General features: G+C 43.1%; 1 protein-coding gene across 1 annotated transcript in view; it reads left to right on the top strand.

The window, feature by feature from the left end:
* The window catches only part of HS6ST2 (heparan sulfate 6-O-sulfotransferase 2), a 341,808-nt gene extending 318,128 nt beyond the window's left edge, over nucleotides 1-23,680 (top strand). The window contains exon 2 of the mRNA XM_040089074.2: nucleotides 20,524-23,680. Within this exon, the coding sequence (XP_039945008.1) occupies nucleotides 20,524-21,223 (700 nt within the window). The 3' untranslated portion in view covers nucleotides 21,224-23,680. The remainder of the gene's footprint in view (nucleotides 1-20,523) is intronic.
* Nucleotides 23,681-24,542: the final 862 nt, after the last annotated feature.

Below are 24,542 nucleotides of genomic sequence, written 5' to 3'. Positions count from 1 at the left end.
TCTGGGTTAAGCACCCTTTAACTATCAATATTTAGTCTCCTAGCAACTTATGGGGGGGAAAAATTCCTCAGGAAAACTTAACCCCCAACACTACCATATGTTCTGTGGTTGTAAAACGGGTACAGGCCTCTACTATTTGCTGTATGGTAGGTTCAGGTTCTAGAGGCAGGCCTCTGATGATTTTCTTACACTCAATATTTGCATTAGAAACTGCAAGTCTTTTGAGCAGTTCCTCTCTTGCCTGTGGGTTATCAACTTGTTTGTCAATAGCATCTTTTAATCTGCCTATGAATTTGATAAATGTTTCATCTGACCCTTGCCGAACGTCAGAAAAACTTTGTTGTGGGGTAGTACCATCAGGTGTTTGGAAAAGAGCACTTTGAGCAGCATTTTTAATGTCTTCTGTCACAGCTCTGGGTAGGATCTGGGCCTGCTCCTGAGGTTTTAGAAATTGTCCTTCTCCACTCAGGTGCTCTATTGTAAAATGAGCTCTGCTAGTTTCACTTTTGTAATTATTTAATAGTATATTTAGTTGTTTTTTCCAATTAGATTCCCACAGAAGGAGCTCTGTAGGTGAAAGGAGGAGCGACATAACATGTTTAATATCATGAGGGACAAGCACATGAGCTGAGAACATTACCTGTAATAGTTTTTTAAAATATGGTGACTCTCTACCATAGTCTTTTGCGGTTTTACATAATTCTTCGAGTTCTCCATAAGGAATGGATTCCCATTTTGTGTTTCTACCTCTTTTATATGTAACTGGAGCTGCAAGGATTTGTAGTTTGTCAGCAAAATCCCAATTACTATCCAGAGCTGCTTCTCTTTTAACTTTTGCCCAGTGATCTTGAGACTCAGTGTCTGAGAATGAAGAATCACTATCATCTTCTGAAGAGGAAGGTAATGTGCTAATGGAAGCACGAGATTTTGAATGCTTGCTCCGGTGCTTGGAGCTTTTGTTGTTTGAACTATATTGTGTGTACATAGGTTGAATCCCAGCTTCCATGCTGGGGGTGTGGGAAATGTGTGTGTCTGGAGAAGGGAAGGTGGGAGTCCCGTGGGGGTAGGAATTCCCAGTGAGGGGGTGTGAAAAATGCCAATCACTCCTTTTTAAAATTTTGAAAGTTTTATAATAAATAAGATGGTTATAAAAATAGAATTAGAGTAAAAAAATTGAACAATTAGAATTAGGACAATACGAGACAATACAAACAAAGTTACAGACGTCTGGGTGCCTCCCTGAGCAAAAAGCTCGGAAGAAGGACCCCTGTTAACAAAGGATTATCTCTTAAAAGCAATAGCCTGTTGAATATTCATACATTTCATACATGATGCATAAATTCCATTCAAACAAAGAATTGTCTCTGGTTAGTATCACTTTTTTTCTTTTAATCTCTATGGCATCCACAAGGCTGAGAGAGGCAGGAGGAGTTGGTCTCTTCTGATAAGGAAGTAGTAAATTCTTTTTTCTCTGAAAGATTTATGTTTTCCTGTGGTTGGTACATAAAAACTACATTTTAGCTACAAAACTACATTTACCATACTATCAAACTATTAATACAACACTAACAATCAATACAACATAATACATATAGTAAATGTGATATATGTCCTAAAGTTAATTCGTGTTGATAGATAAAATTTAATATCATCTAAATAAATGTAAGTTTTATTTTAATCCAACAAACTCTGAGTCAACTCAGAGTTAAGCAGCTCAGAAAAGGGTGCAGAAATTTCTCTCCCTTGAAAGGACAAGGGAGGGGGAAGCACAAGACATAACATGATTAAGAATTACCAGGAGGGAGACACAAACATGCATTAGCTACCAGGAGAGAGACACAAACATGCTTTGGCTACAAAGCGTTAAAAAGGAATGTAACATCTGCTCTGAAGTTACTTCATGTTAATAGAATATAAATTGTAATACTGAATGTATGATTATAAGTCCTGTATAAAGTAGCATGTTAGAAGTTAGGTTTTGTTTTAGCATTTTGTGGGTTAACTTGGGAAGAAGGGAATTCAACAGAATACAAAATATCCCTAGCCTGAAAAGGTTTGGGAGGGACACAGAAAGAGCTTGATTGGAATTACCAGAAAGGAGGACAAAAGACTGTCACTGCCAGGACTCGCTGAAAGGAAACAAAGGGCAACGGAACACAGAGATGATAGCCCGGAGAACCCGATGATGGTTTCAGATCTCTATCTAGATGGTCTCCGGCCAAAATCAGCATGTCTACACCACACCTGGAACCGACCATCGACAGCATTGTCCTCCTCCGCTGATCCATTCAGACTCTTAGAACTGAAACTTGCATACTTAATGAAGCTGCTTCAGATGGAGGACTTACATCATCTCAGGCCTCTCTCCGCGATCCAGTGTATAAAAAGAGGCTGCTGCAAACCCCAGATGTGAACTTGGGGGATAACAGACTGGCAGAGTGTGTTATCGTTGTTCACCCGACGCCGACCCCGGGCTCGACGCCGTCCTTTTAATTGTGGCTGTCCGAGACTGTTATTTTGTCTCTTAATAAAATTCCAAATTTTGATTTATCGAATTTGGTCTTCTCATTTATAACAGTAAATATCTTGCGTAGAGCCATATAATATGCACTTTTCACAGGGGGGCAGGTGTGGGGTTAGGGGCAGGACAGGGGGGAGCAACAGCAGTGTGATAAACATTAACTATTTTTTGTTCACTGGAGATCAAATAACTCAAGATAACAGGAAGTTACTATGTCACTATCTAAGCTTATAGGCAAACAGACCCTTGCCCATTCCTTCTCTACTTGCTTAATCAGCTTTAAGTTTCAGGAATTCCAGCTTACAACTACAGCCTTCATCTCTGCGACCACCGAGGGACAGAAAGAGACCCTCCTAGCAACACGTCACACATACATCATCAGAGGAAAGAAGCAAGATAAAAGCAAGACTGAAAAACCTGCCAATTCACGGCAGTTGGTGGAGCGAGACTCCCCCTGCCGTCCAGCGCTGTATTTGCCTTTGCTTTGCCTGCTGCAATGTAATAAATTCCTATTGGAACTTTTCTTCGTGTTCATAGTCTATTACAATTTGGTGCCGTGACTCGGATCCACCTGCAAGATAGGACTTTTGGTTCTGCCTGGGGGGCGCCCCGCCGATCAGTCGGCGGCCCTGGTAGACCCGATTCCTGTCTCGGTTGGACCGACGAACCTAAATTCAAGGCATTAGGCAAAGGAAGCCGGCAGACCCTATAAACTTTGTGCACAAAGGTCCGGATGAAGACGCAAGATGCGTGAGTATCTGTGTGGAAGATTCCGTTCGGTCTGGGTCGGGTATCCTGGAGTGCTGCGAGTGTGTGTGTGAGTGAGAGGAGAACCGGCAGCTCGGATTTTCCAAGCGATTGCGGACCCTCAGTAGTGCGGTTCTCATTGTCCGAGAGGGCGTGAGCCACGAACAAGGGGAAGCGAGTGACTTCTGCACCACACTTGTGTGAGGGCACTCCAGAAGATGGGACAGGGGAAGAGCAGGCCCTCTACTCCCATAAAACAGATAGCCCACTGGGGTTCATATTAGACAATTGGAAACATTACCCTAACACAGGGGGTAAAGATAAAGCTAAAATGATCCATTATTGTGTGGTAGTATGGGGTGGAAAAGAGATTTCCTAGAATATTTTTTAGCCTATTTTTGGATCATCAGAAGATTGGGTGAGGCAAAAACTCAACTTGTGGGTAAACACTAAAATTCCTGTTAGTCAAGAAGAAAGTGAATATGCTAATGTATGGGTTACAAGACCTGGGGGTGAAGTGCTCCTGTTTCCCCTCAAAGAGGGAAGACGAAAGAAAGACAGGAGTAAAGAGGAAGAAGCCTTACTAATCCCACCTCCTTACATACCCCCTCAGAACCCCCAGATTCCGGATGCACCTCCAATGGAGCCTCAGGAAGCAGGAAGTAATCCCGAGCCCCCCGAGGAAGTGCAGGGACCCATAACCTGAGGTCGGGCTAGACAGCATAACCTATATCCCCTAAGAGAAATGCCTGTGGGGGGGGGGCCAGGGACCTCACCCAGCGATAGGGTTTGTTTCAGTACCTTTGAGTTCTGGGGATGTTCGGAAATTTAAGAGGGAGATGGAGAGCCTCCTGGAAGATCCTTTGGGGGTGGCCGAGAGACTGGACCAATTTTTGGGACCCAGTATTTATACTTGGGGCGAGTTGCAAGCCATATTAAATATTCTCTTCACGGCCGAGGAAAGAAATATGATTAGACGAGCGGGGATGCGGATATGGGATTCACAACATGCACAAGGACCTTTAGCAGACACCAAGTGGCCTTTGCAGAATCCCAATTGGAATCATCAGCAGCAGGATCACAGAATCAATATGCAGGATCTGAAGGAGATAATAGTACAGGGGATCCGGGAAGCAGTGCCTAGGGGGCAGAACATCAACAAAGCATTTAATGAGAGACAGAAAAAGGAGGAGACACCTACAGATTAGCTAAGACGCTTGAGAGAAAAAAAAAAAAAAAAAAAAAAAAAAAACCCGGTAGATGTACTCGGGCTTAGATCCTGAGACACCGTTAGAGCAAGCACTACTAAAAACACAATTTGTGGCTAAATCGTGGGAAGATATCAGAAAGAAGTTAGAAAAATTAGATAATTAGCAAGATAGAGACCTGGATGAGCTGTTGAGGGAAGCACAGAAGGTATGTGTGAGAAGAGATGAAGAGAGTCACAAGAGACAAGTAAGAATGATGGTGGCAGCAGTAAGGGAGACTAGGAGAATTGATGCCCCTCCCAAAACAAGTCAAGTGGCCCAGAGAAATGGGGGAGGGGTTCTCCGGGTAGAGAAAAAGGATGGAGGCGTATGTTTCTACTGTGGGAATGAAGGACACTTTCGGAGAAACTGCAGGAAGCAGCTGAGGGATGAGAGAGTCTTCAAAGAGGACTGAAGGAGTCAGGGGCTTCATTTGCTGGGGACACAGAAACATCAGGAGCCCTTGATAAAATTAAAAATAAGTCCTCAGCAGCAGGAATTTGAGTTTTTAGTAGATACTGGAGCTGAGCGATCGACAGTCCAGGTACTACCGGAGGGATGTCAGATATCAAAGGAAACTGCTCAAGTGGTAGGGGCGAAGGGGGAGCCCTTTGAAGTCCCTGTTATTAAGAATGTACTGGTGGAATCGAGGTCCAAAATGGGAATAGGGAACCTTCTGCTAGTACCAGAAGCAGATTATAATTTGTTAGGGAGAGACTTAATTATAGAAATGGGTATTAATATAGAAGTAGTAAATGAAGAAATCAAAATAAAACTCTGTCCCTTGGGGGTAGAGGATGAGGAAAAAATTAACTCAGAAGTATAGTACACTCCTGATTGTGTCCGGTTGTGTCCCCGCTCCGGGTGGGAGCTGACCCCCAGCTAGCTCGGGTCAACACAGACACAAAGTTTCCAGTTCGTTTTGGCTTCTCGGCTTAGCAGCTGGACCCAAAGGTGACAGTCAACAGCAGCAGAAGAGAAAAGGCTGGCTCTCAGCTTAGCAGGTTAAAAGATGTTTATTAGCAGAGATCTCCAAGCTCCAAGGCGAGCGGCTGAGAGCTTCCAGGCTGAGAACCCAGCGGCTGAGAGAGCCTCTTCCTCCCTCCTACCCCCTATAAGCGGGGGAGGGTCCCAGGGAGGATACAACAAGACAACAAATCTGGGGATTCAGGGGGTAACAAGGTGTGCCCACCCCCAAGCTTCAGACCACTAAAATCTAGAGCCAAAGGAATTTCCCCCAGGCTACCTATCACTTGAAGCCCTCTCCCGGAGATTTCACAATCCGGGAGGGACCCCGGGAGTGATAGACAATCTGCCCCAGAGAGGGGGGTTGGGGCAGAGGGGATGTTACATGTCATGTGACGTATGGGATGATTGACACAAAACACCTTATTATACAGACAACACAAAAGGGATACAGAATTGGGGATACAGTGAAACGAACCATAACATAAACTTCTTACAAAAATCTAATAAAACAGTTCTGCACCACCACACCTGATAGTGTAGGAAGGTTGAATATACCCCCCTTCTCGGTAATCATTAAAGATCCAGAGACACCGATAAGGGTTAAACAGTACCCCATCTCCCCAGAGGGGGATAGGTTGTTTGTAGATGGCTCATCGCGAGTAATTAATGGAAAAAAGGTCTCTGGCTATGCAATAGTTGGGGGAGAAGGACTTGCAGTTATCGAATCAGGCCCTCTAAGTGGATCTTGGTCGGCGCAGGCCTGTGAACTTTATGCTGTACTGCGGGCATTGCAGTTGTTGAAGGATAAATCAGGTACCATCTATACTGACTCAAAATATGCCTATGGGATTATACACACTTTTGGGAAAATATGGGAAGAACGGGGGTTGATAAACTCCCAGGGAAAAAAACCTGGTTCACCAGGATCTAATCAGGAAACTGCTGAAGGCCTTGAGGGGACCTAGGAAAATTGCTGTTGTTCACCTGAAAGGGCATCAAAAGGGATTGGATTTTAAAAGCAGGGGAAATAATGCAGCAGATCAGGAAGCAAGAAGGGCTGCTTTGCAGACGTCACAATCTATCCCCCAGGAAGATCCAAAGGCTGAAAGAAAAGAGCGTGAGACTAGCAGAGGGAATTTGCAAAAGATATATAGTTTTACTATGCAGGAAAAAGAAAAGATGAAAAGAATGGGGTTGAGAGAAGACCCAGAAGGGGAATGGCGACTTCCAGAGGATAATAGAACTGTACTGCCTAAATCCATAGCTATGGATATTATGAGGAGAATACATAGCAAAACACATTAGGGGGCACAAGCATTGGTAGATCATTTTGCCACCAAACATATGTGTATTGGGGCAGATGACTTGGCAAAGCAGGTAGTGAGGGGGTGCGTTACCTGCCTAAAGGTAAATAGGGCCAATTTAAGAAAAACCTTAATGGGGGGACGACCTACAGCATACCGGCCATTTGCTAACATCCAACTAGACTTTACTGAGTTACCAAAGACTGGGAGGTATAAATATCTATTGGTAATAGTGGATCACCTAACCCATTATGTAGAGGCATTCCCTACGGCAAGGGCAACGGCACAAACAGTGATCAAGACCCTATTACCATTAGCATTGCTAAATATCCGGACACAACCTAAATCGGATATGGGAATATCTCCATTTGAAATGTTGTATGGAATGCCCTACAATATAGAGGAACCGCAAGATCATCCAAAGTTGAGGGATCAAAATATGAATGTATACATTACCAGCCTAATGAAATATAGGGAAAATCTATGGAAAAAGGGAAGGTTAGCTCAGAGACCCCCACTAGATTTGAAACTGCACCAAGCGCAACCAGGAGATTGGGTAATGATAAAGTCCTGGAAAGAAGCAACCTTGGCCCCACAATGGGAGGGCCTTTACCTTGTATTGCTTACGACAGATACTGCAGTTAGAACAGCAGAGAAGGGATGGACCCATGCTAGCAGAATTAAAGAGCCAGTGAGCAAACCGACTCCTCAGTGGCAGGTGACAAGCAATCCTAGAGACCTGAAGTTACGGATCCAGAGGAGAGATCATCAATGAATAGACACCGTGTAGAATATGCACCAGAACCACACTACACGGAGGAAAGATTAATTTGTAACTCTGATGTTAAGATAAGGTGTAGAGACCCAGAGTGCAATTGTTATCCTTTTGTTTGTTATATTTGTAAAATCTGCGGGGACAGGTGGTGGAGTCATTGTAGGCGAGGAACCCCTCCTAGAGGAATTTGCAGCCCCTGTTGGGTACTGCAGCGGAATATAACTGATTAGATTCCAGAATATAAAGTTAAATATGAGGGATTAGTAAAAGAATCAGAAGAGTGGTGGAGGATTTTTGCATTAGGGATTGAATCAAAATATTATTGTTATCACCCTAATGAACCCATCCCGTTCATAGCTGAAATTGTTGACTGCACCTGCCGCACACGCCTAAAGGGAATCCGGTGTGATACACCCCCGGTTAAGTATCAGAACTGGGATTCCTATGTCAAGAGGCAACAGAGTCGCCCCCGGGGACCTCCTGAAGAATATCCCTGCTGCCGAGAAGATGGTACCCCCCCGTGGCTCGAGGCAACCGAGTCGACGGGAAAGGCAGAGGGGTAAAAAGCTGTGGAGGAAAGAAACCTCAGGGTGGGACAATAAAACAATATTTGAGGAATTGCCTCAGGAATAGGAATTAGAGCAAGGACCCTGGGCAGAGAGACAGGTTGCAGTCTATGAAATGGAACAATCCTCAAATATACTCCCATTCCTATGCCCCCAATGATGCTCACCACGTGACCCAGCCGATTACTTTTCTTTTGCTGATGTTATACTTAAGAGGGATTAATGCCTTAGACAATCTACCACACCAACCCTTTAAATGGTCACTATGGGATGACAATGAGATTTTGCAAACTGTAACTACTGTAAGAGCACCCAGTTTCAGAGTAGGATTGTGTGATCTGACCAACATAGATCATTGTGGAAAAGTACTGAACCTAATGGGATTTTACATGTGCCCAAGCTCAAATCACAGTAAAAGATATTGTAATTATCCTGGGGAATATTTTTGTAGATATTGGGGCTGTGAAACAATCGCCTCTGACTGGACACCCAGGGGAGGGCATGATAAATATTTGCAAGCAGACTTTAGACCATGTATATTTAATAAACTGATTACTATAGTGAAAAGCCGGCTGGAAGCAGCACATCTTATGCTTCTTAGGACTAAGTATGATCAGATACCTGAAGAAGAAAATTTAGAAACTTTAGAGTTAGCTAGACAAGAACTGCAAAGATACAGTGAACAAAAATAAGTAAGAACAAGAGAAATGGGGGAATTGTGATAAACATTAACTATTTTTTGTTCACTGGAGATCAAATAACTCAAGATAACAGGAAGTTACTATGTTACTATCTAAGCTTATAGGCAAACATACTCTTGCCCATTCCTCTTTTCTCTCTCTACTTGCTTAATCAGCTTTAAGTTTCAGGAATTCCAGCTTAGTTACCATATAAGGAAGAGGACAACTACAGCCTTCATCTCTGCGACCACCGAGGGACAGAAAGAGACCCTCCTAGCAACACGTCACACATACATCATCGGAGGAAAGAAGCAAGATAAAAGCAAGACTGAAAAACCTGCCAATTCACGGCAGTTGGCGGAGCGAGACTCCCCTGCCGTCCAGCGCTGTATTTGCCTTTGCTTTGCCTGCTGCAATGTAATAGATTCCTATTGGAACTTTTCTTCGTGTTCATAGTCTATTACAGTACCTTATTGTTGTTTTGTTGTGTGAGAGTGAGTCACACACAAAATAGGCCATAGTTTCCCCGGGCGGGTGGGGGGCTGTGGCAAAGTGTGTGTGACCTGCAAATAGGCCATTGTTTCCCCGGGCAGGTGGGGGCTGTGGCAAAAACGTGTGTGACCCGCGATTCAACCCTTTTCCTCCGGGCGTGTGGAGGGGGGGGGGGGTGCAGTAGTGAAGTGTAAGTGACACGCAAATTAGCCTCATAGGTGGATCTGCACCAGAGGCGACCAGATTCTGGGCCCTCCTCAGAGGCCCAGCTATACTGGAACCCAGAGACCAGACCCAAGGCGAGGGAGGGGCCACACAAAGCCACGATTCTCTGGCAACAGGCTTCATGTCCTAAGAGTGTGAAAGAGTGTGTAAAAGTGAAGGAGGAATGAAGTAAGAGTAGATGGAAGAAAGCACATGTAATGTTGACTGTTATATCTCCTTGGAGGGAGGTGTATTGTATTTGTGTGGGATAGAAGGGATTTTTGTGTGTGTGCATAGATAGAAGTAAGTGGTCTTTAGGTTGTAGGAGAAAGTGAAAAACAGGTGGGGGACGAATAGATAAAATCTTGAAAAATGGGACAGAAAAACAGTAAGTTGGATACAAGGAAGAAAAAAGAGTGTAAAAAATTACCAACAGAAATACCTCAAGATAGCCCTCTCGGCATTATGTTAGCCAACTGGGATAAAAACCCTTGTACAAAAAAAAAAAAGGAAAAGGTAAAGATGATACAATTTTGCATGATAGAATGGGCAGAGAAGGAAATAAGATCTGACCACGTTTATTGGCCCAGATACGGCTCTTTTGAGAACTGGATTTGTCAGGCTCTAAATATATTTGTAAATTCAAAAGAACAGTTTAATCCTGAAGAAGGAGAATATGCCACATGTTGGACAGGGGATTTTAGGAGAATAAAAATCTTTAATGTATCAGAAACGCCCGAGACGAAATAAGAAAAGAAAAAGGGGAAAGAAAAGGGAAGGGAACAAGAAGAAAAGAAGGAAAAAGAGTGGGATCCTTTGCAAGCTTTGCCCCCTCCGTTCCCGCTCGCGCTTCCGCCATTCGCGGCCGAGCCCCCTGTCCCGGTTCCCGTCCCGAGTGCCGGTTCGCAGTTCGCGGCAGCTGCATCGGTCCCCGCATACATTCCATCCCCGGCCCCGCCGGTGAATTCGTCTGCCCTGGCCACCTGGTCTGCGGCCGCCCTGGGGGCCGTGCCAGGGGTCCCTCCTAACGCGTGGTCTAGGGCCGCAGCCCCGACCGTGCCGGGGGCCCCGTCGGTCCCAGCCGTCCTATCTCCAATCGCTTCCCCCACTGCCCGATCCCCGGCTGCCCTGCCCGTGCCGGCTGCGCTGGGCGCTGCCGCCGCTCCTTTGTCTCTGCCGGGAGCCGCTGACTCAGCCGCCATTAGCCCCGTGCAAGCTGCCCACGCTTCCCTCTGGTATCCCCCAGAACTGCCCTCTCCTCTGCCGGTCCCGGCAGCAAACCCCGCCTACGTTCCGCCCTTGGAGGACCAAGCCTCGGCGCTATGCCCTCCCCTCCCCCCCCTTGCAGCCCCGAGCTCCGTTCCCTTGGTAACCACAGTGACTGCTCTGAGAAACGACTTTTCTCTAGAAATGCCTTACCGAATCACTAGAAGTTCACTTAAAAGACAGCCCTCTCTGGATTGTTTCTCAAAACACGGGAAAAATACTGCAGAGGATTGTCCTGGTTTGGGACAAATTTGGGAGGAAAACCCCTGTATAGGATCCCTCTAAGGAAGCAAACCCACGTGGCCCCTCCCTCCAACCTGTCCGAAAAAAAAACCAAAACCCTCTTTGGAGAAAAGTGGAAAAAACTATTTTACTAAACAAATGAAGTGCATACAAGTATAAAGAATGAATAGTATGAAACAATAAAACCTCTCCTTCTGAAGTGAGATGGCAAATTGAGAAAGTCCTTGCCGTGGGTGTAGCTCGGCTCTCTCTCAGTGTCTCCTCAGTCCCAGTCTCTCCGGCGCTGCTGGAAAATGCCGAGGTCCAGGCCCCGGTGGGCCGCAGGTGCAGCCCCCAGTGCTCCCCTGGGTTTTCAGTCCAGAGCAGGTTTAAACAGTTCCAAGAAAAAGGAAAAAAACAGTCCAGGGAAATTCTCTGCCCTAGCTAGCTGAAACTAACTAAAAGCAAAGGAAAAAAAAATCTCTGTCCTGCAGTCTCTCCAAGCCTCCGCCGAACACGCTGTCCGCAGAAGAATGTGGAGGACTCGGGCAGTTTTCTCAAAACAAACTCCGCGCTTCTCCTTGCTCTTAGAACCAGTCTTAAAGGCACAGGACTCAATATACAGCACAAACAGAACAGACGATTGGGGATACAGGCATCATAAAGTTACCCTAGGACAAGGATGAAAACCAAAAATGGGATAAAGAAATTAGTCTATTCCCACTGAGAGAAGTCCCAATGGGGGGGGGGAGGTGGGTGGGACAGGTTTTGCCCCTTTGACTTCTTCTGAGGTCAGGAATTTTTAAAAACAAATCAAAGGAATTTTAGAAGATCCTATCGGCACCGCTGAACAACTAGACCAGTTCTTAGGTCCAAATATTTATACTTGGGAAGAGATGCAGTCTCTAATGAAAATAATATTTTCTCAGGAAGAAAGGCAACTAATCAGAGCAGCTGGAATAAAAGTTTGGGAAAAAGAGAACCCACAAGGCCCCCCCGGAGAAGACAAAATGCACACTGCGCCTCCTGAGTGGGGTCAAAATAATGAGGAAGGGAGGAAACACATGAATGAATATCGTAATTTAATAATCAAGGGAATAAAAGAGGCGGCACCCCGAGGGCAAAATGCTAAAAAAGCTTTTGAGGCACAGCAAGCAAAAGAAGAATCTCCAACTGAATGGTTGGACAGACTTAGGAAAAATATGAAACAATATTCTGGAATAGACCCTGAAACTGATGTGGGAAAAGCTTTGTTAAGGATTAACTTTGTTACAAATGCCTGGCCAGATATTAGAAAAAAATTAGAAAAAATTGAGAATTGGCATAATAAATCATTAGATGACTTACTAAAGGAGGCTCAAAAAGTATATGTTCGAAGAGATGAAGAGAAAGCTAAACTGAAAGCAAAATTTATGGCAGTCACCATGCGAGAAAACAATTTCCAAAAAATTCAAAAACATACAGGCACTACTTCTAGAGATAAAATTAATAGAGACAGGGAAAAGGAGAAAAATAGAATCCCAATACAAGCCAAGTCTCTGCAGCATTCCAGGAATGTCTGCTTTTACTGTGGGGGTGAGGGACATTATAGGTGAAATTGTCCTAAGCAGGTAATAGATCTGAAAATCTTCAAAGAGATGAACACAGAGGAGGAATAGGGAGGTCAAAGGCTCTATTTTTTAGGGGACAAATACCATCTAGAGCCTGTGATAACTCTGAAAGTGGGTCCCCAAGAAGAAGAATTGGAATTTGTAGTAGATACAGGGGCAGAAAGAACCTGCCTGCTAAATGTACCAAAAGGTTATAGTGTGAGTAAAGATGCTGCAAAAGTAACAGGTGCAAAAGGAGAAACTTTTACAGTTCCACTCATTAAAGATGTAGTAATTGAAGGGGAAACTAAAATTTGGGTGGGAGATGTTTTATTGGTCCCAAAGGCAGGTAGCAACTTACTAGGAAGAGACTTACAAGTGAAATTAGGAATAGGGGTTATACCAGAAGATGGGGAAATGACAGCTAAAGTTTTAAAATTCGGCCAAGAGGATGAAAAAAAAATTAACAAGGAAGTTTGGGCTGGGGAAGGAAATAGGGGAGGATTAAATATTGGCCCTATAAGTGTTACAATAGAGAGAGAAGATTGTCCCATACGTGTACGTCAATACCCCATATCTTTAGAAGGACGGGAGGGTTTGAAGCCAGTAATAGAAGGACTAATAAAGGATGGGACATTAGAACCTTGTATGTCTCCCCATAATACCCCTATTCTCCCAGTAAAGAAGCCTGATGGGAGTTATAGACTAGTACAAGATTTAAGGGAGGTTAACAAAAGAACTCGGTCTCGTTACCCAGTGGTACCCAATCCCTATACACTTCTAAGTAAAGTTCCACCCCAGCATCAGTGGTTTAGTGTAGTGGATCTTAAAGATGCTTTTTGGGCCTGTCCGCTGGCCAAGGAGAGCCAAGATATCTTTGCCTTTGAATGGGAGGATCCAAAAACTGGAAGAAAGCAGCAATTAAGATGGACGAAATTACCGCAGGGGTTCACGGAGTCTCCAAACTTATTTGGACAAGCTTTAGAAAAAATACTGCAAGCCTTCTCCACTCCTCCTAGAATACAAATTATCCAATATGTGGATGATCTTCTACTATCTGGGGAAGATGAAGTTGAAGTTAGAGAAGCTACAATAAGACATTTAAATTTTCTTGGAGAAAAAGGATTAAGGGTATCAAAAGGGAAACTGCAATTTGTAGAACCAGAGGTAAAATATCCTGGACACTTGATAAGTAAGGGTAGTCAAAGGCTCAGTCCAGAGAGAATTGCAGGAATTTTATCCCTTCCACCTCCCTCTTCAAAGAGGGAAATCAGAAAACTACTCGGATTGTTGGGATATTGTAGATTATGGATTGAGGGGTACACACAGGCAGTAAAATTTTTGTATGAGAAATTGACAGAGGGAGATAATATAAAATGGACCAAGGAAGATGATGATAAATTAGAAAAATTGAAGTTAAAACTAGCCTCAATACCAGCTTTAAGCTTACCTTCACTAGAAAACCCCTTTCATCTGTATGTGAATGTAGAAAAGGGGATAGCTCATGGAGTTCTAGTCCAGGAGTGGGGAGGAGTAAAGAGACCAGTAGCTTATTTATCAGAGATGTTGGACCCAGTGAGCCACGGCTGGCCAGTATGTATTCAAGCTATAGCCGCTACTGCAATCCTGGTAGAAGAAAGTCATAAACTTACTTTTGGAGGTAAACTAATTGTGTGCACACCTCATGCGGTTCGAAATGTGTTAAATCAGAAAGCTGAAAAATGGTTGACAGACTCTAGAATGTTAAAATATGAAGCAATCTTGATAGATAGTGATGATCTGACATTGGAGGTAAACAGGAGTTTAAATCCAGCTCAATTTCTATATGGAGAACCAGCAGATAACCTAATACATAACTGTTTAGAAATTATCCAATACCAAACAAAAGTTCGGGGGGATCTTGAAGAACAAGCCCTTTCAGAAGGGGAAATAATCTACGTGGATGGTTCCTCCAGATGTCTACAAGGAAAAAGAATGTCAGGTTATGCAGCAGTTGATGGAAAAAACATGCAAACTATTGAAAAAGGAAAATTACCTTCAATCTGGTCAGCTCAAACTTGTGAATTATATGCTCTAAAAAAGGCACTGGAATATTTAGCACACAAGAAAGGAACTATATACACTGATTCGAGGTATGCTTTTGGAGTAGTACATACTTTTGGAAAAATTTGGGAAGAAAGAGGACTACTTAACTCAAGAGGAAAAGGATTAGTACATGAAGGACTCATTTTAGAGATTTTAGAGGCATTAAAACTACCTGAAGAAATAGCTATAGTACACATTAAGGGACACCAAAAAGGAGTGACCCCAGAAATAAGAGGAAATAATTTAGCAGATAAGGAAGCTAAGGATGCAGCAGAAAATGGAGCTGAAAGAGTCATGTTAATATTAACTCCAAATGAGGAAAAAATGGAAATCCCGAAGTTTAGTGAAGCAGAGAAAAAAGAATTAAACAAGATAGGAGAACAGGCTGAATCAGGGAAATGGAAACTTCCTGATGGAAGACAATTACTTAATAAAATACTGGCTAGAAAAATATTAGAAGATATGCATCAGGAAACCCACTGGGGTACTCAGGCTTTGTGTGATCATTTTTTAAGGAACTATGGATGCATTGGGATTTTTGGAGTAGCAAAGCAAGTCACTGAAAAATGTATAACTTGCCAAAGGATAAACAAAAAGGTAATGAGAAAAACAACATTAGGAGGTTGTGAGTTAGCTCTTCGACCATTTCAAAGTATCCAAGTAGATTTTACTGAACTTCCTCAAGTTCAAAGATGGAAGTATTTATTAGTAATAACAGACCATTTAACCCATTGGGTAGAAGCAGTTCCCACTACCAAGGCCTCAGCCAACATGGTCAGTAAGACCCTTTTAGAACAGATTATTCTCAGATATGGAATGGTTAATAGAATAGACTCAGACAGAGGAACGCATTTTACGTCAAAAGTGTTACAACAGATAATTCAGTCTTTAGGGATAAAATGGGAGCTGCATACCCCATGGCATCCACAGAGTTCTGGTCGTGTAGAAAGGATGAACCAGACTTTAAAGAGAACTTTGACCAAATTAATAGTTGAAACCCAAATGTCATGGGTACAATGCCTACCTTTGGCTTTATTGAGGATCCGAACACAACCCCGGTCAGACCTGGGAGTGTCACCCTATGAAATGATGTTTGGGTTACCCTTTTTAACCACCCAACATGAAAATGCTACCTATGAGGTAGGGGAAATGAGCGTTAAAAGATACGTTAACACCATTGCAAAAACTCTTGAAAACTTACGGTTGAAAGGAATAATCCCTCAAACCACACCTTTAGACTTTAAAATCCATAATGTTCATCCAGGGGAATGGGTGCTAGTAAAAACCTGGAAAGAACAATCTTTAACTCCTCAACGGGAAGGTCCTTTTCAGGTATTGCTGACGACCGAGGCTGCGATCCGGACCAAGGAACGAGGGTGGATCCACGCCAGCAGAATCAAAGGACCTGTGGAAGAACCTAAGGACTGGACGATTACATCTGAACTGGGTGATACAAAACTGACTCTTAAACGGGAACTGGGTGGTAATGAACTGGGAAGACCCAAATGGTCCAAGAAACATACCCAGGATCACACCTAATTGGGAGATAAGGCCAAGCTTATATCAGTGGTTTCAAGTACCGCCTGGACAAGCTTTGAGACGCCTCAGATACCCTCCTTGGGGAGGAATACTTCCACTCCAAACAGGAGGATCAGGACTGTTTCGGACAGAGAACTCTTGTATTCACGCCTTAGCCTGTGATTTATACAAGGAGGAAGAGGAGTTGCAACTTCCATCAGTGCCAGACCAAATACCCTGTTTGATCCACCCAAATACCAGACATGCTAGCTGGGTTAAATGTAAATGCTTAAATTGTGGGAAGAATTGGTATTGTAGTTCACACAAGCGACGCTCTCGTTGCAGGAAGTGTCAAGGGCCAAATCGATCTCCTATCCAAATAGAATTCGAAGAAACTGAAATACTAACTTTGTTTTGTGAATGGGAATTATTAGTGCCTGTTGAATGGGAGATACCTGAAGAACAGTGGGAAACGACAGTTAAAGAGTGTCAGAAACGATTTGTCTGGAAATTAGCTAAGAGGAAGTGACAAGGAAATAGAGGGCAAGACCAGATTGGCCTCTGTATTTGCCACCAAGAAGATCAAATACACCTGCTGTGGGTTGCAACCCCATAGGCATGGGAGGTGGGAGTATAAGCCATACTGGACCTCTGTTACTCCTTTTTCTGTCACTCAATTTTTGTCTTCTCCCTTTTGGGATATCGACAAGGCCATGTTACAGATGTTACCAAAAGCTGTACATGGAAAGACACCGAGGTTCTTTTTTCATCTCTCACACTCATGTCAACAGCCACTGTTATAACCCATCCAAATTGGGCAATTGCATACATAAAGGGAAGAAGTACTGGATTGCAGAGAACTTAGGAACAAGTGGTAGCAGGATGGGAAGTCAGTGCCCAAAAGAGGAGAGATGGATTTGTTTTACCTACATTACTGGGAAAAAAGCACCAAATTTAGTAAAAGAGCAGTTGATAAGCAAAAAGGCTAAGTCAGTACAACCACCTAAGCCTGTGCCAATTTCGATCAATGATTTGTATACCAAACTTGAACAGCAATTAGAAAAAGAAATAGATATCTCAAGGATGGGTAAAAATCCGTTTGTAGAATTAGGAGAAAGAATAAGTAAGGAACTTAACATAACCAATTGTTGGGTCTGTGGAGGGGCTTTGATGTCAGAAGAATGGCCATGGAAAGGCAGCAGCTTAGGCCCAATTGAGCTTCTAAAATGGAACCAAGCAAGTACAAGTGGAGAAAACAGACCAGAAGGGTGGATTTTAAGCTCAACAGTGATAGGGGAAGAATGTCTCTGGCGCACTGGGAAAAGCTTCCTTTATGAAGTAGGAAAAACACCCTGTAAAAGATATAAGGTTAGTAATGGAACTTCTGTATGGTGGGTCCCAGAAGCACCAACCGTGTATTGGACCCAAGAAAAAGCAAAAAAAGTGAATTGTAATTATGATAACAAAACAAAACTTTGTCAATGTAATGATACAGGTAAAAATCCTTACTATGGCATCCCAGAAATTTCCAAATTTTGGGAGAATATAGATCAACAAAAAATTAACTATTGGAAAGCTCCAGACGGCTTATTTTGGATATGTGGAAAAAGAGCATACCCAAAACTCCCCTCCCAGTGGAAAGGGAGCTGCACTCTAGGAATTATACAGCCAGGATTTTTTCTTTTACCAGGACCTGATGGGGATCAATTAGGGATACCAGTTTATGAGGATCTAAAGAGAAACAAAAGAGAATTGATTGGAGGATTCCAAAAATGGGGAGATGAGGAATGGCCCCCTGAACGCATACTGGAAACATATGGGCCAGCCACCTGGGCACAAGATGGGAGTTGGGGATATCAAACCCCAATTTATATGCTAAATCGTATTATAAGACTTCAAGCCGCTGTAGAGATAATAACAAACAAAACTGGTCAGGCAATGGAATTAATATCAAGGCAACAAACCCAAACAAGAGCAGCCGTGTATCAGAATAGGTTGGCTTTAGACTATCTATTAGCTGAAGAAGGGGGTGTTTGTGGAAAGTTCAATACATCAGATTGTTGTTTAAAAATAGATGACAATGGAGATGCCGTCCTGGACATAGTCAATGATATCAGAAAAATCGCTCACGTACCAGTTCAAAAGTGGGAATCAATGCTAAATACTCGCTGGTGGGATAATGTGTTGGGAATAGAATGGTGGAAAAAGTTAGGCTTCTTCCTTTTATGCGCTACAGCTGGTTTAATATTTCTTCCTTGTCTGATTCCCTGTTTCATTCGGCTCATCACCAGTGTGGTACAAGGCATGCAATTAGTGAACATGGACCAAAAGTTGCCTACAACAACAACACCACAAAGGATTATGGTGTTAGAGAAACAAAATAATATAGAAGACCCCTTCAAAGAAGCGAGATTGATTTGTGAAAAAAATGAGTGAATAATGAAGGCTAGAAAACAACGAATATTGCTCGAGCCAAATTAATTATAAAAAGAAAGAGGGAGGATTGTGAAAAGTGCATATTATATGGCTCTACGCAAGATATTTACTATATGTGTTGTGTTGTGTTAATTGTTGGTGTTGTATTAATATTTTGATAGTATAGTAAATGAAGTTTTGTAGTTAAAATGTAGTTTTTATGTACCAACCATAGGAAAACGTAAATCTCTCAGAGAAAAAAGAATTGACTACTTCCTTATCAGAAGAGACCAATTTCTCCTGCCTTACTCAGCCCAGTTGACGCCATGGAGATTAAAAGAAGAAAGTGATACTAACCAGAGACAATTCTTTGTTTGAATGAAATTTATGCATCATGTATGAAATGTATGAATATTCAACAGGCTATTGCTTTTGAGAGATAATCCTTTGTTAACAGAGGTCCTTCTTCGGAGCTTTTTTGCTCGGGGAGGCACCCAGATGTCTGAAACTTTGTTTTTATTGTCTCATATTGTCCTAACTCTAAAATTGTTCAATTTTTTACTCTAATTCTATTTTTATAACCATCTTATTTACTATTAAACTTTTAAAATTTTAAAACAAGTGATTGGCGTTTTTCACAATTATGGCCGGGCAGCATGTGGGATAGCTCCCTAATACGTGCTGTGAAATTCACAGGTAATTACAAAGCCTTTTATTTACAGAAGTGTTGAATACCCAAAATACAAATGCATATTCATACCCCTGTCACCTCCCATTCCTTGCTTCATATGCTAATTGGCAAAAAGGCTATTAAGTATGCGTAGTTTGTTTCCTAAAATGAGTCGGGGGTCCATTTTGGGGAGGGGTCACTAAAAATCAGGAAGTAAGATGAGTCTTCCTCGTTCTGACCTTTCTACCTTTTCAATGCATTCATGACAAATGAATCCTTGGTAGAACTTATAGTTTCCTTTGTTGAATGGATTCTTTAAGCAGGAAGTCTTCAGTTATCTTATATCTTATTTACCGTATCTTGTTTTTTCATTACAAGCACAGCTACATAAACATAGAGCTGACAAGCAATGAGTTACTAAATCCAGGACAGCTTATCTAAGATCCGGCTTCTGTTAACTGTGAACAATGCTTACCTATCTACTTCAGCTAATTCAGCAACTTATTATCTTAACTTTCCTAAAAATCCTTAATTCTTCAAAATTAATGTCTCAAGGGCAGGTAAGGTTAGTGTCCTATAGGGAAGACAGGTCTGGTCACCGGGGTCCCACAACCAATGGATTAACAAGGAAAGAAGAAAACAGGAGAATTTGGGTATTAGGAAGAAGAGGCAGGGGTAGAATTACAGCGTGTCATTCCAAGGCCAAAACCTAGGGGTCATTTCAATCGGCTTTGGGGACTCCACAACCCACAACTGCTCATCAGGGACTGTAGCATGGGCAGCTCTTTTCTATCTGTGGAAACCTGTCAGCGCAGCTCTGTTGTACAAGGAAACTAAAAGATCCAGAGCTACCTGTGTCCTGCTTGGTTTGTGGCTTACATCCTGGGAGATACTTGAAGTATTCTCCCAAGGTCTGGGGCGACCATCCGTTGGAGCACCAACAGGAGCCTGTTGCCACATGGACAGCCCAGCAGAGAGGGAAGTCTTTGGTTCCCTTGGCCTCTGTAGAGATAACACCTGTTAAACAGAGACAGCTCTGTGTGTGCAGGTAGATACAGCCCTTTGCACTTCCCCCAAGGATTTGTTCAGCCATCCTTCACCCTGTGGAGGTGAACTCACAGAGGAGCCTCTGCAGCAGGGCTGCTGAAAGCCTCTTAAGTGCATCTCCCTGTTTGTAATGATTTTGAGCCTTAATGCCCTCTGTGTTGGAGACACACGGGACTAAATGCTGTGTTTTCCTCTCCCTTTGGCAGGAATTTCTACTACATCACCATCCTGCGTGACCCCGTGTCCCGATACCTGAGCGAATGGCGCCATGTCCAGCGAGGAGCGACATGGAAGGCGTCCCTGCATGTCTGCGACGGCCGGTCCCCAACCACCGAGGAGCTGCCCAGCTGCTACACGGGGGATGACTGGTCGGGCTGTTCCCTGCAGGAGTTCATGGATTGCCCCTACAACCTGGCCAATAACCGCCAGGTCCGCATGCTCTCTGACCTCAGTCTGGTGGGATGCTACAACCTGTCGGTCATGCCCGAGGAGCAGAGAAATAAGATTCTGCTGGACAGTGCCAAGGAGAACCTGAAGCGGATGGCCTTCTTCGGCCTGACCGAGTTCCAGCGCAAGACTCAGTATCTCTTTGAGAAGACTTTCAACATGAACTTCATATCACCGTTCACGCAGTACAATAGCACAAGGGCCTCCAGCATGGAGATAGACAAGCAGACTCAGCAGCATATCAAGGCCCTCAATTTTTTAGACATGAAATTGTACGATTATGCAAAAGACCTGTTTTTGCAGCGGTACCAGTACATGCGGCAGAAGGAGCACCAGGAGGCGCGACGGAAACGCCAGGAGCAGCGGAAGATCCTGCGGGTGAAGCAGACGCACCTGAGGGAGCAGGGGGAGAACAGCTCCAGCACTGACTACACAGGGAATGTGGAGCGGTGGCGGTGATAGTGGGGGGCCCCTTCCAGGCGCAGAAAAGAAGCAGAGCCCAACCCAACCTGCAAACTGGAGATGACAAGCGTCACTAGATGGACACGAAAAGAACGACACTCACGCAGTCAGGTTGTCAGAGCAAAAAAGAGCATGTTTATTTCTCAGCCTCGATTTATATAAATTTTGGACAATGACCAGGGATTGGAGAATGAGGTTGCCACCTCTCCAACCCCACTGGTCAAACTAGAAGTCCATCAATTGTCCCTCCTACAGAGAGAAATGCAAAACCACTTTGTTTATGTTACAATCCGTGAGAAACTCCACTACAAAAATGCAAAATATCAGGAGGCTGAAAATCTCAGGACAACAGACAAGTGATGTTTCTCAAGGGTCTGAAGCAAAAAAAGGTCAAAATGTGTCCTTTGCAGTTGCCTTTGCAGTAAATGTACTGTATGCAGAACACTTAATCTTAGCGTGTAATTAAATTGTCCTTTTTAGGTCTGTTGGATTATTTATGAAATACAGGAGCCATCTTGGGTCATCGGAAATGTTTGCTTGGACATTTACTTAAAAGAAGTGAAAGAAAAGAATCCTTAAACTAGTTATGAGTGCAAAACGGGATGCTGGAAAATGTTTATGATGCTCAGCTGAAATCTATTTGGGAAGCAAACTCATTTCCTACTAACAAGCATTTAGCATACTCTCACAATACAGTATATGAACAAAACCTTTTCCCTTTGATTTTATCTTAATTTTATTTCAATAATGCATTTTCAAGGGTACCAACTGCTTATGATATTTACCAAGTTAATGAATGGATGATGAAGGGAACAATAAAGGTCTAGAAAAATTATCGACTAGTTTTATGTATAATATTGGTTTTTAAAATTAATAGAAGTAATTTCTCTAGTTATATAAATATTTAAAATTTTAAACTTTTTCTACCTACTGCTGTTTAGACTTTTAAGCTTGGTCTATCTCATATTAAAAAAAAAAAAAAAAAAGCAAAAAAAAAAGACTTGCATACTTTTCTGAACTCAATGCCAACATTATAGACACCGTTTCCAGAATTTTTCAGGGCAGTATGATTTTAACCATTCTGGAAAAGTTACAGCACATTCTTATGTTTGTTTCATAAAGCCTTCTCCAAATTATAATCCTGTGACAGTGTCTCATTTTAAGTCTTTCTTACCCATTAGAATACATAATGCTGAATTTATCATTGCTTAATAATTGGTGGTATAAACTAGATGAAAATATGTTGCCGATATTTGTGTGGTATCTTTAGAAAGTCATAAAACTCTCTAACCCCAGGAATATTATTAAGAGAATTGTTCAATGGAAGTAGATTTACACTTGAATTAGAATTTACTTCCAGTAAATCTTTGCTTCACCAGATAAGAACAGGGCTTTTTTTTTTTCCTATGCTCTTGAGTCCTTCATAGTAATGACAGATGAGGACTGAAAATGACAGAAGCCAGTTTTTCCATAGCCATAGTTACACAGGAGGAGAAGGATGTGTGGTGCATGGGGTGCAGCAGCTTGCACCTGAGCAGGCTTTACTGGGGCTCGGGGTGCATAGCCAGAGTTGGAGTGGGATCACCCGCAGCCCTCCAGCCTCACCCAGACCCACAGGGAAAGCAAATGGGGGACATGGTGTGAGGGGCTCCTATAAATCTCTATGCAAAAAAATATAAACCTCTGCAAGGCTTGGGCCAGACATTCAGCAAGTTCAGAACATTTGTCCTGCAGTGCTCCCGAGCTTGGCACTGAGCGGAGACACCTGGGAAGGGCCCTCTGTGGCCCCAGGGACACAGTGCTTACAAGGCTCACTTGCACTCTTGCCTTTCACCTGTAATACTCTATACACCATGAAGGCAGGGGGGCAGAAAATGAGGCAGAAGGCTTTAAAAACATCTTACGGCTTCGTGTCTAAGTTACCTGGAAGCGGTTTTACATCTGATGTTGTGTGGCAGCCTGGGGGCAGCAACCCTGCCAAGGGCAGGGGGAGACCAAAGCAGCAGCAAACCAATATCCTGCATTAGCAGCTTCAAGAAGAGAGTAACTTCATGTACAGCAATTTTTTTTTTTTTTTTTAATGAGAACTGCAGTTGCCAATATGATGTCTCAGTTGTATTTTGGTTTTCACAGGGGAAAATAATTCGCCCTTGAAACTGAAAGGCACTACTGTAAACAGGACTTAACTGTGGGCAAGCTGGAGGCCTGTTGCAGGAGGCGCATCTTGTTTTTATGCTGTGGTGTGCATGGTTTACAGAGACTTAGTTGCATTTTCTTTGTGTATACTGTTTATTGTATATAGGGGATGTACGAATATAAGGATACCATTTTGTCATAACAATATCAAATTCTACTGATTTCCACCATAGACGCTGTCTTATTGTGTAGATTTACAGGCCAATCCACTGACTTTGATTGTGTCATTTAACAATAGAACTGATGAATAAAATTTAACTACAGACTTCTGATTTTCATGTGATTATTTCTTTTTCTGACAATGTGTTGAGAGCTGCGCAGTTGAGAATGGATGGTAATTCCGACATGAGTGAAATAGCAGCTGACAGCAAATATGTGAATTTGAAGTCACAGCTTTTCTGAATTTTATTTAAACTACAGCTTTCAAGGGCAAAGCCACTTTGGGCTTTTGTCTGGTTCAGGAGTTATTGCAGAGGTTTCGACTTCTTTTCTGAGCAGCCCTCAGAAACACAAGCTGTGGTTTCTGGTGATTTTAAATATGATTGTTAGTGGTCTGCAGCATTAAGGAATTATTTCTCTGTGTGTACATATATGTGTGTGTATGCGTATGATTTATTTTTTATCCTTTATGAGATACCCACCCTCTATGTTGACTCTGGAGGATGCTGCCTAGCCACTGACTTTCAGTGCATCCCACTGTATCCCTTCTGGGGACACAAAAAAAAAATTGACAGGGACACCTTCCACTGTCCCAGGTTGCTCCAAGCCATGTCCAACCTGGCCCTGGACACTTCCAGGCATCCACAGCTTCTCAGAGCAACCTGTGCCAGGGCCTCACCACCCCCACAGAGAGCAAATTCTTCCTAATATTATATGTATATCTTCTCTCTTTCAGTTTAAAGCCATTCCTCCTTGTCCTATTGCTCCATGCCCTTTTCAAGATTCCCTCTTCAGCTCTCTTGGAGCCCCTTTAGGCACTGGAAGGCTCCCCAGAGCCTTCTCCAGGCTAGATACCCCCAGCTCTCTCAGCCTGTCTCTAGAGCGGAGGTTCTCCAGCCCTCTGAGCATCTTCTTGGCCAGAGATGCCATAAAGATGCTTTTTGACAATTTGGATGGAGGC

Source organism: Hirundo rustica, chromosome W (genome assembly GCF_015227805.2).
Source record: "Hirundo rustica isolate bHirRus1 chromosome W, bHirRus1.pri.v3, whole genome shotgun sequence".
NCBI classification, from domain to species: domain Eukaryota; kingdom Metazoa; phylum Chordata; class Aves; order Passeriformes; family Hirundinidae; genus Hirundo; species Hirundo rustica.
Note: the sequence above shows the minus strand (reverse complement) of the source record. Positions and strands in the feature narration are given on the sequence as shown.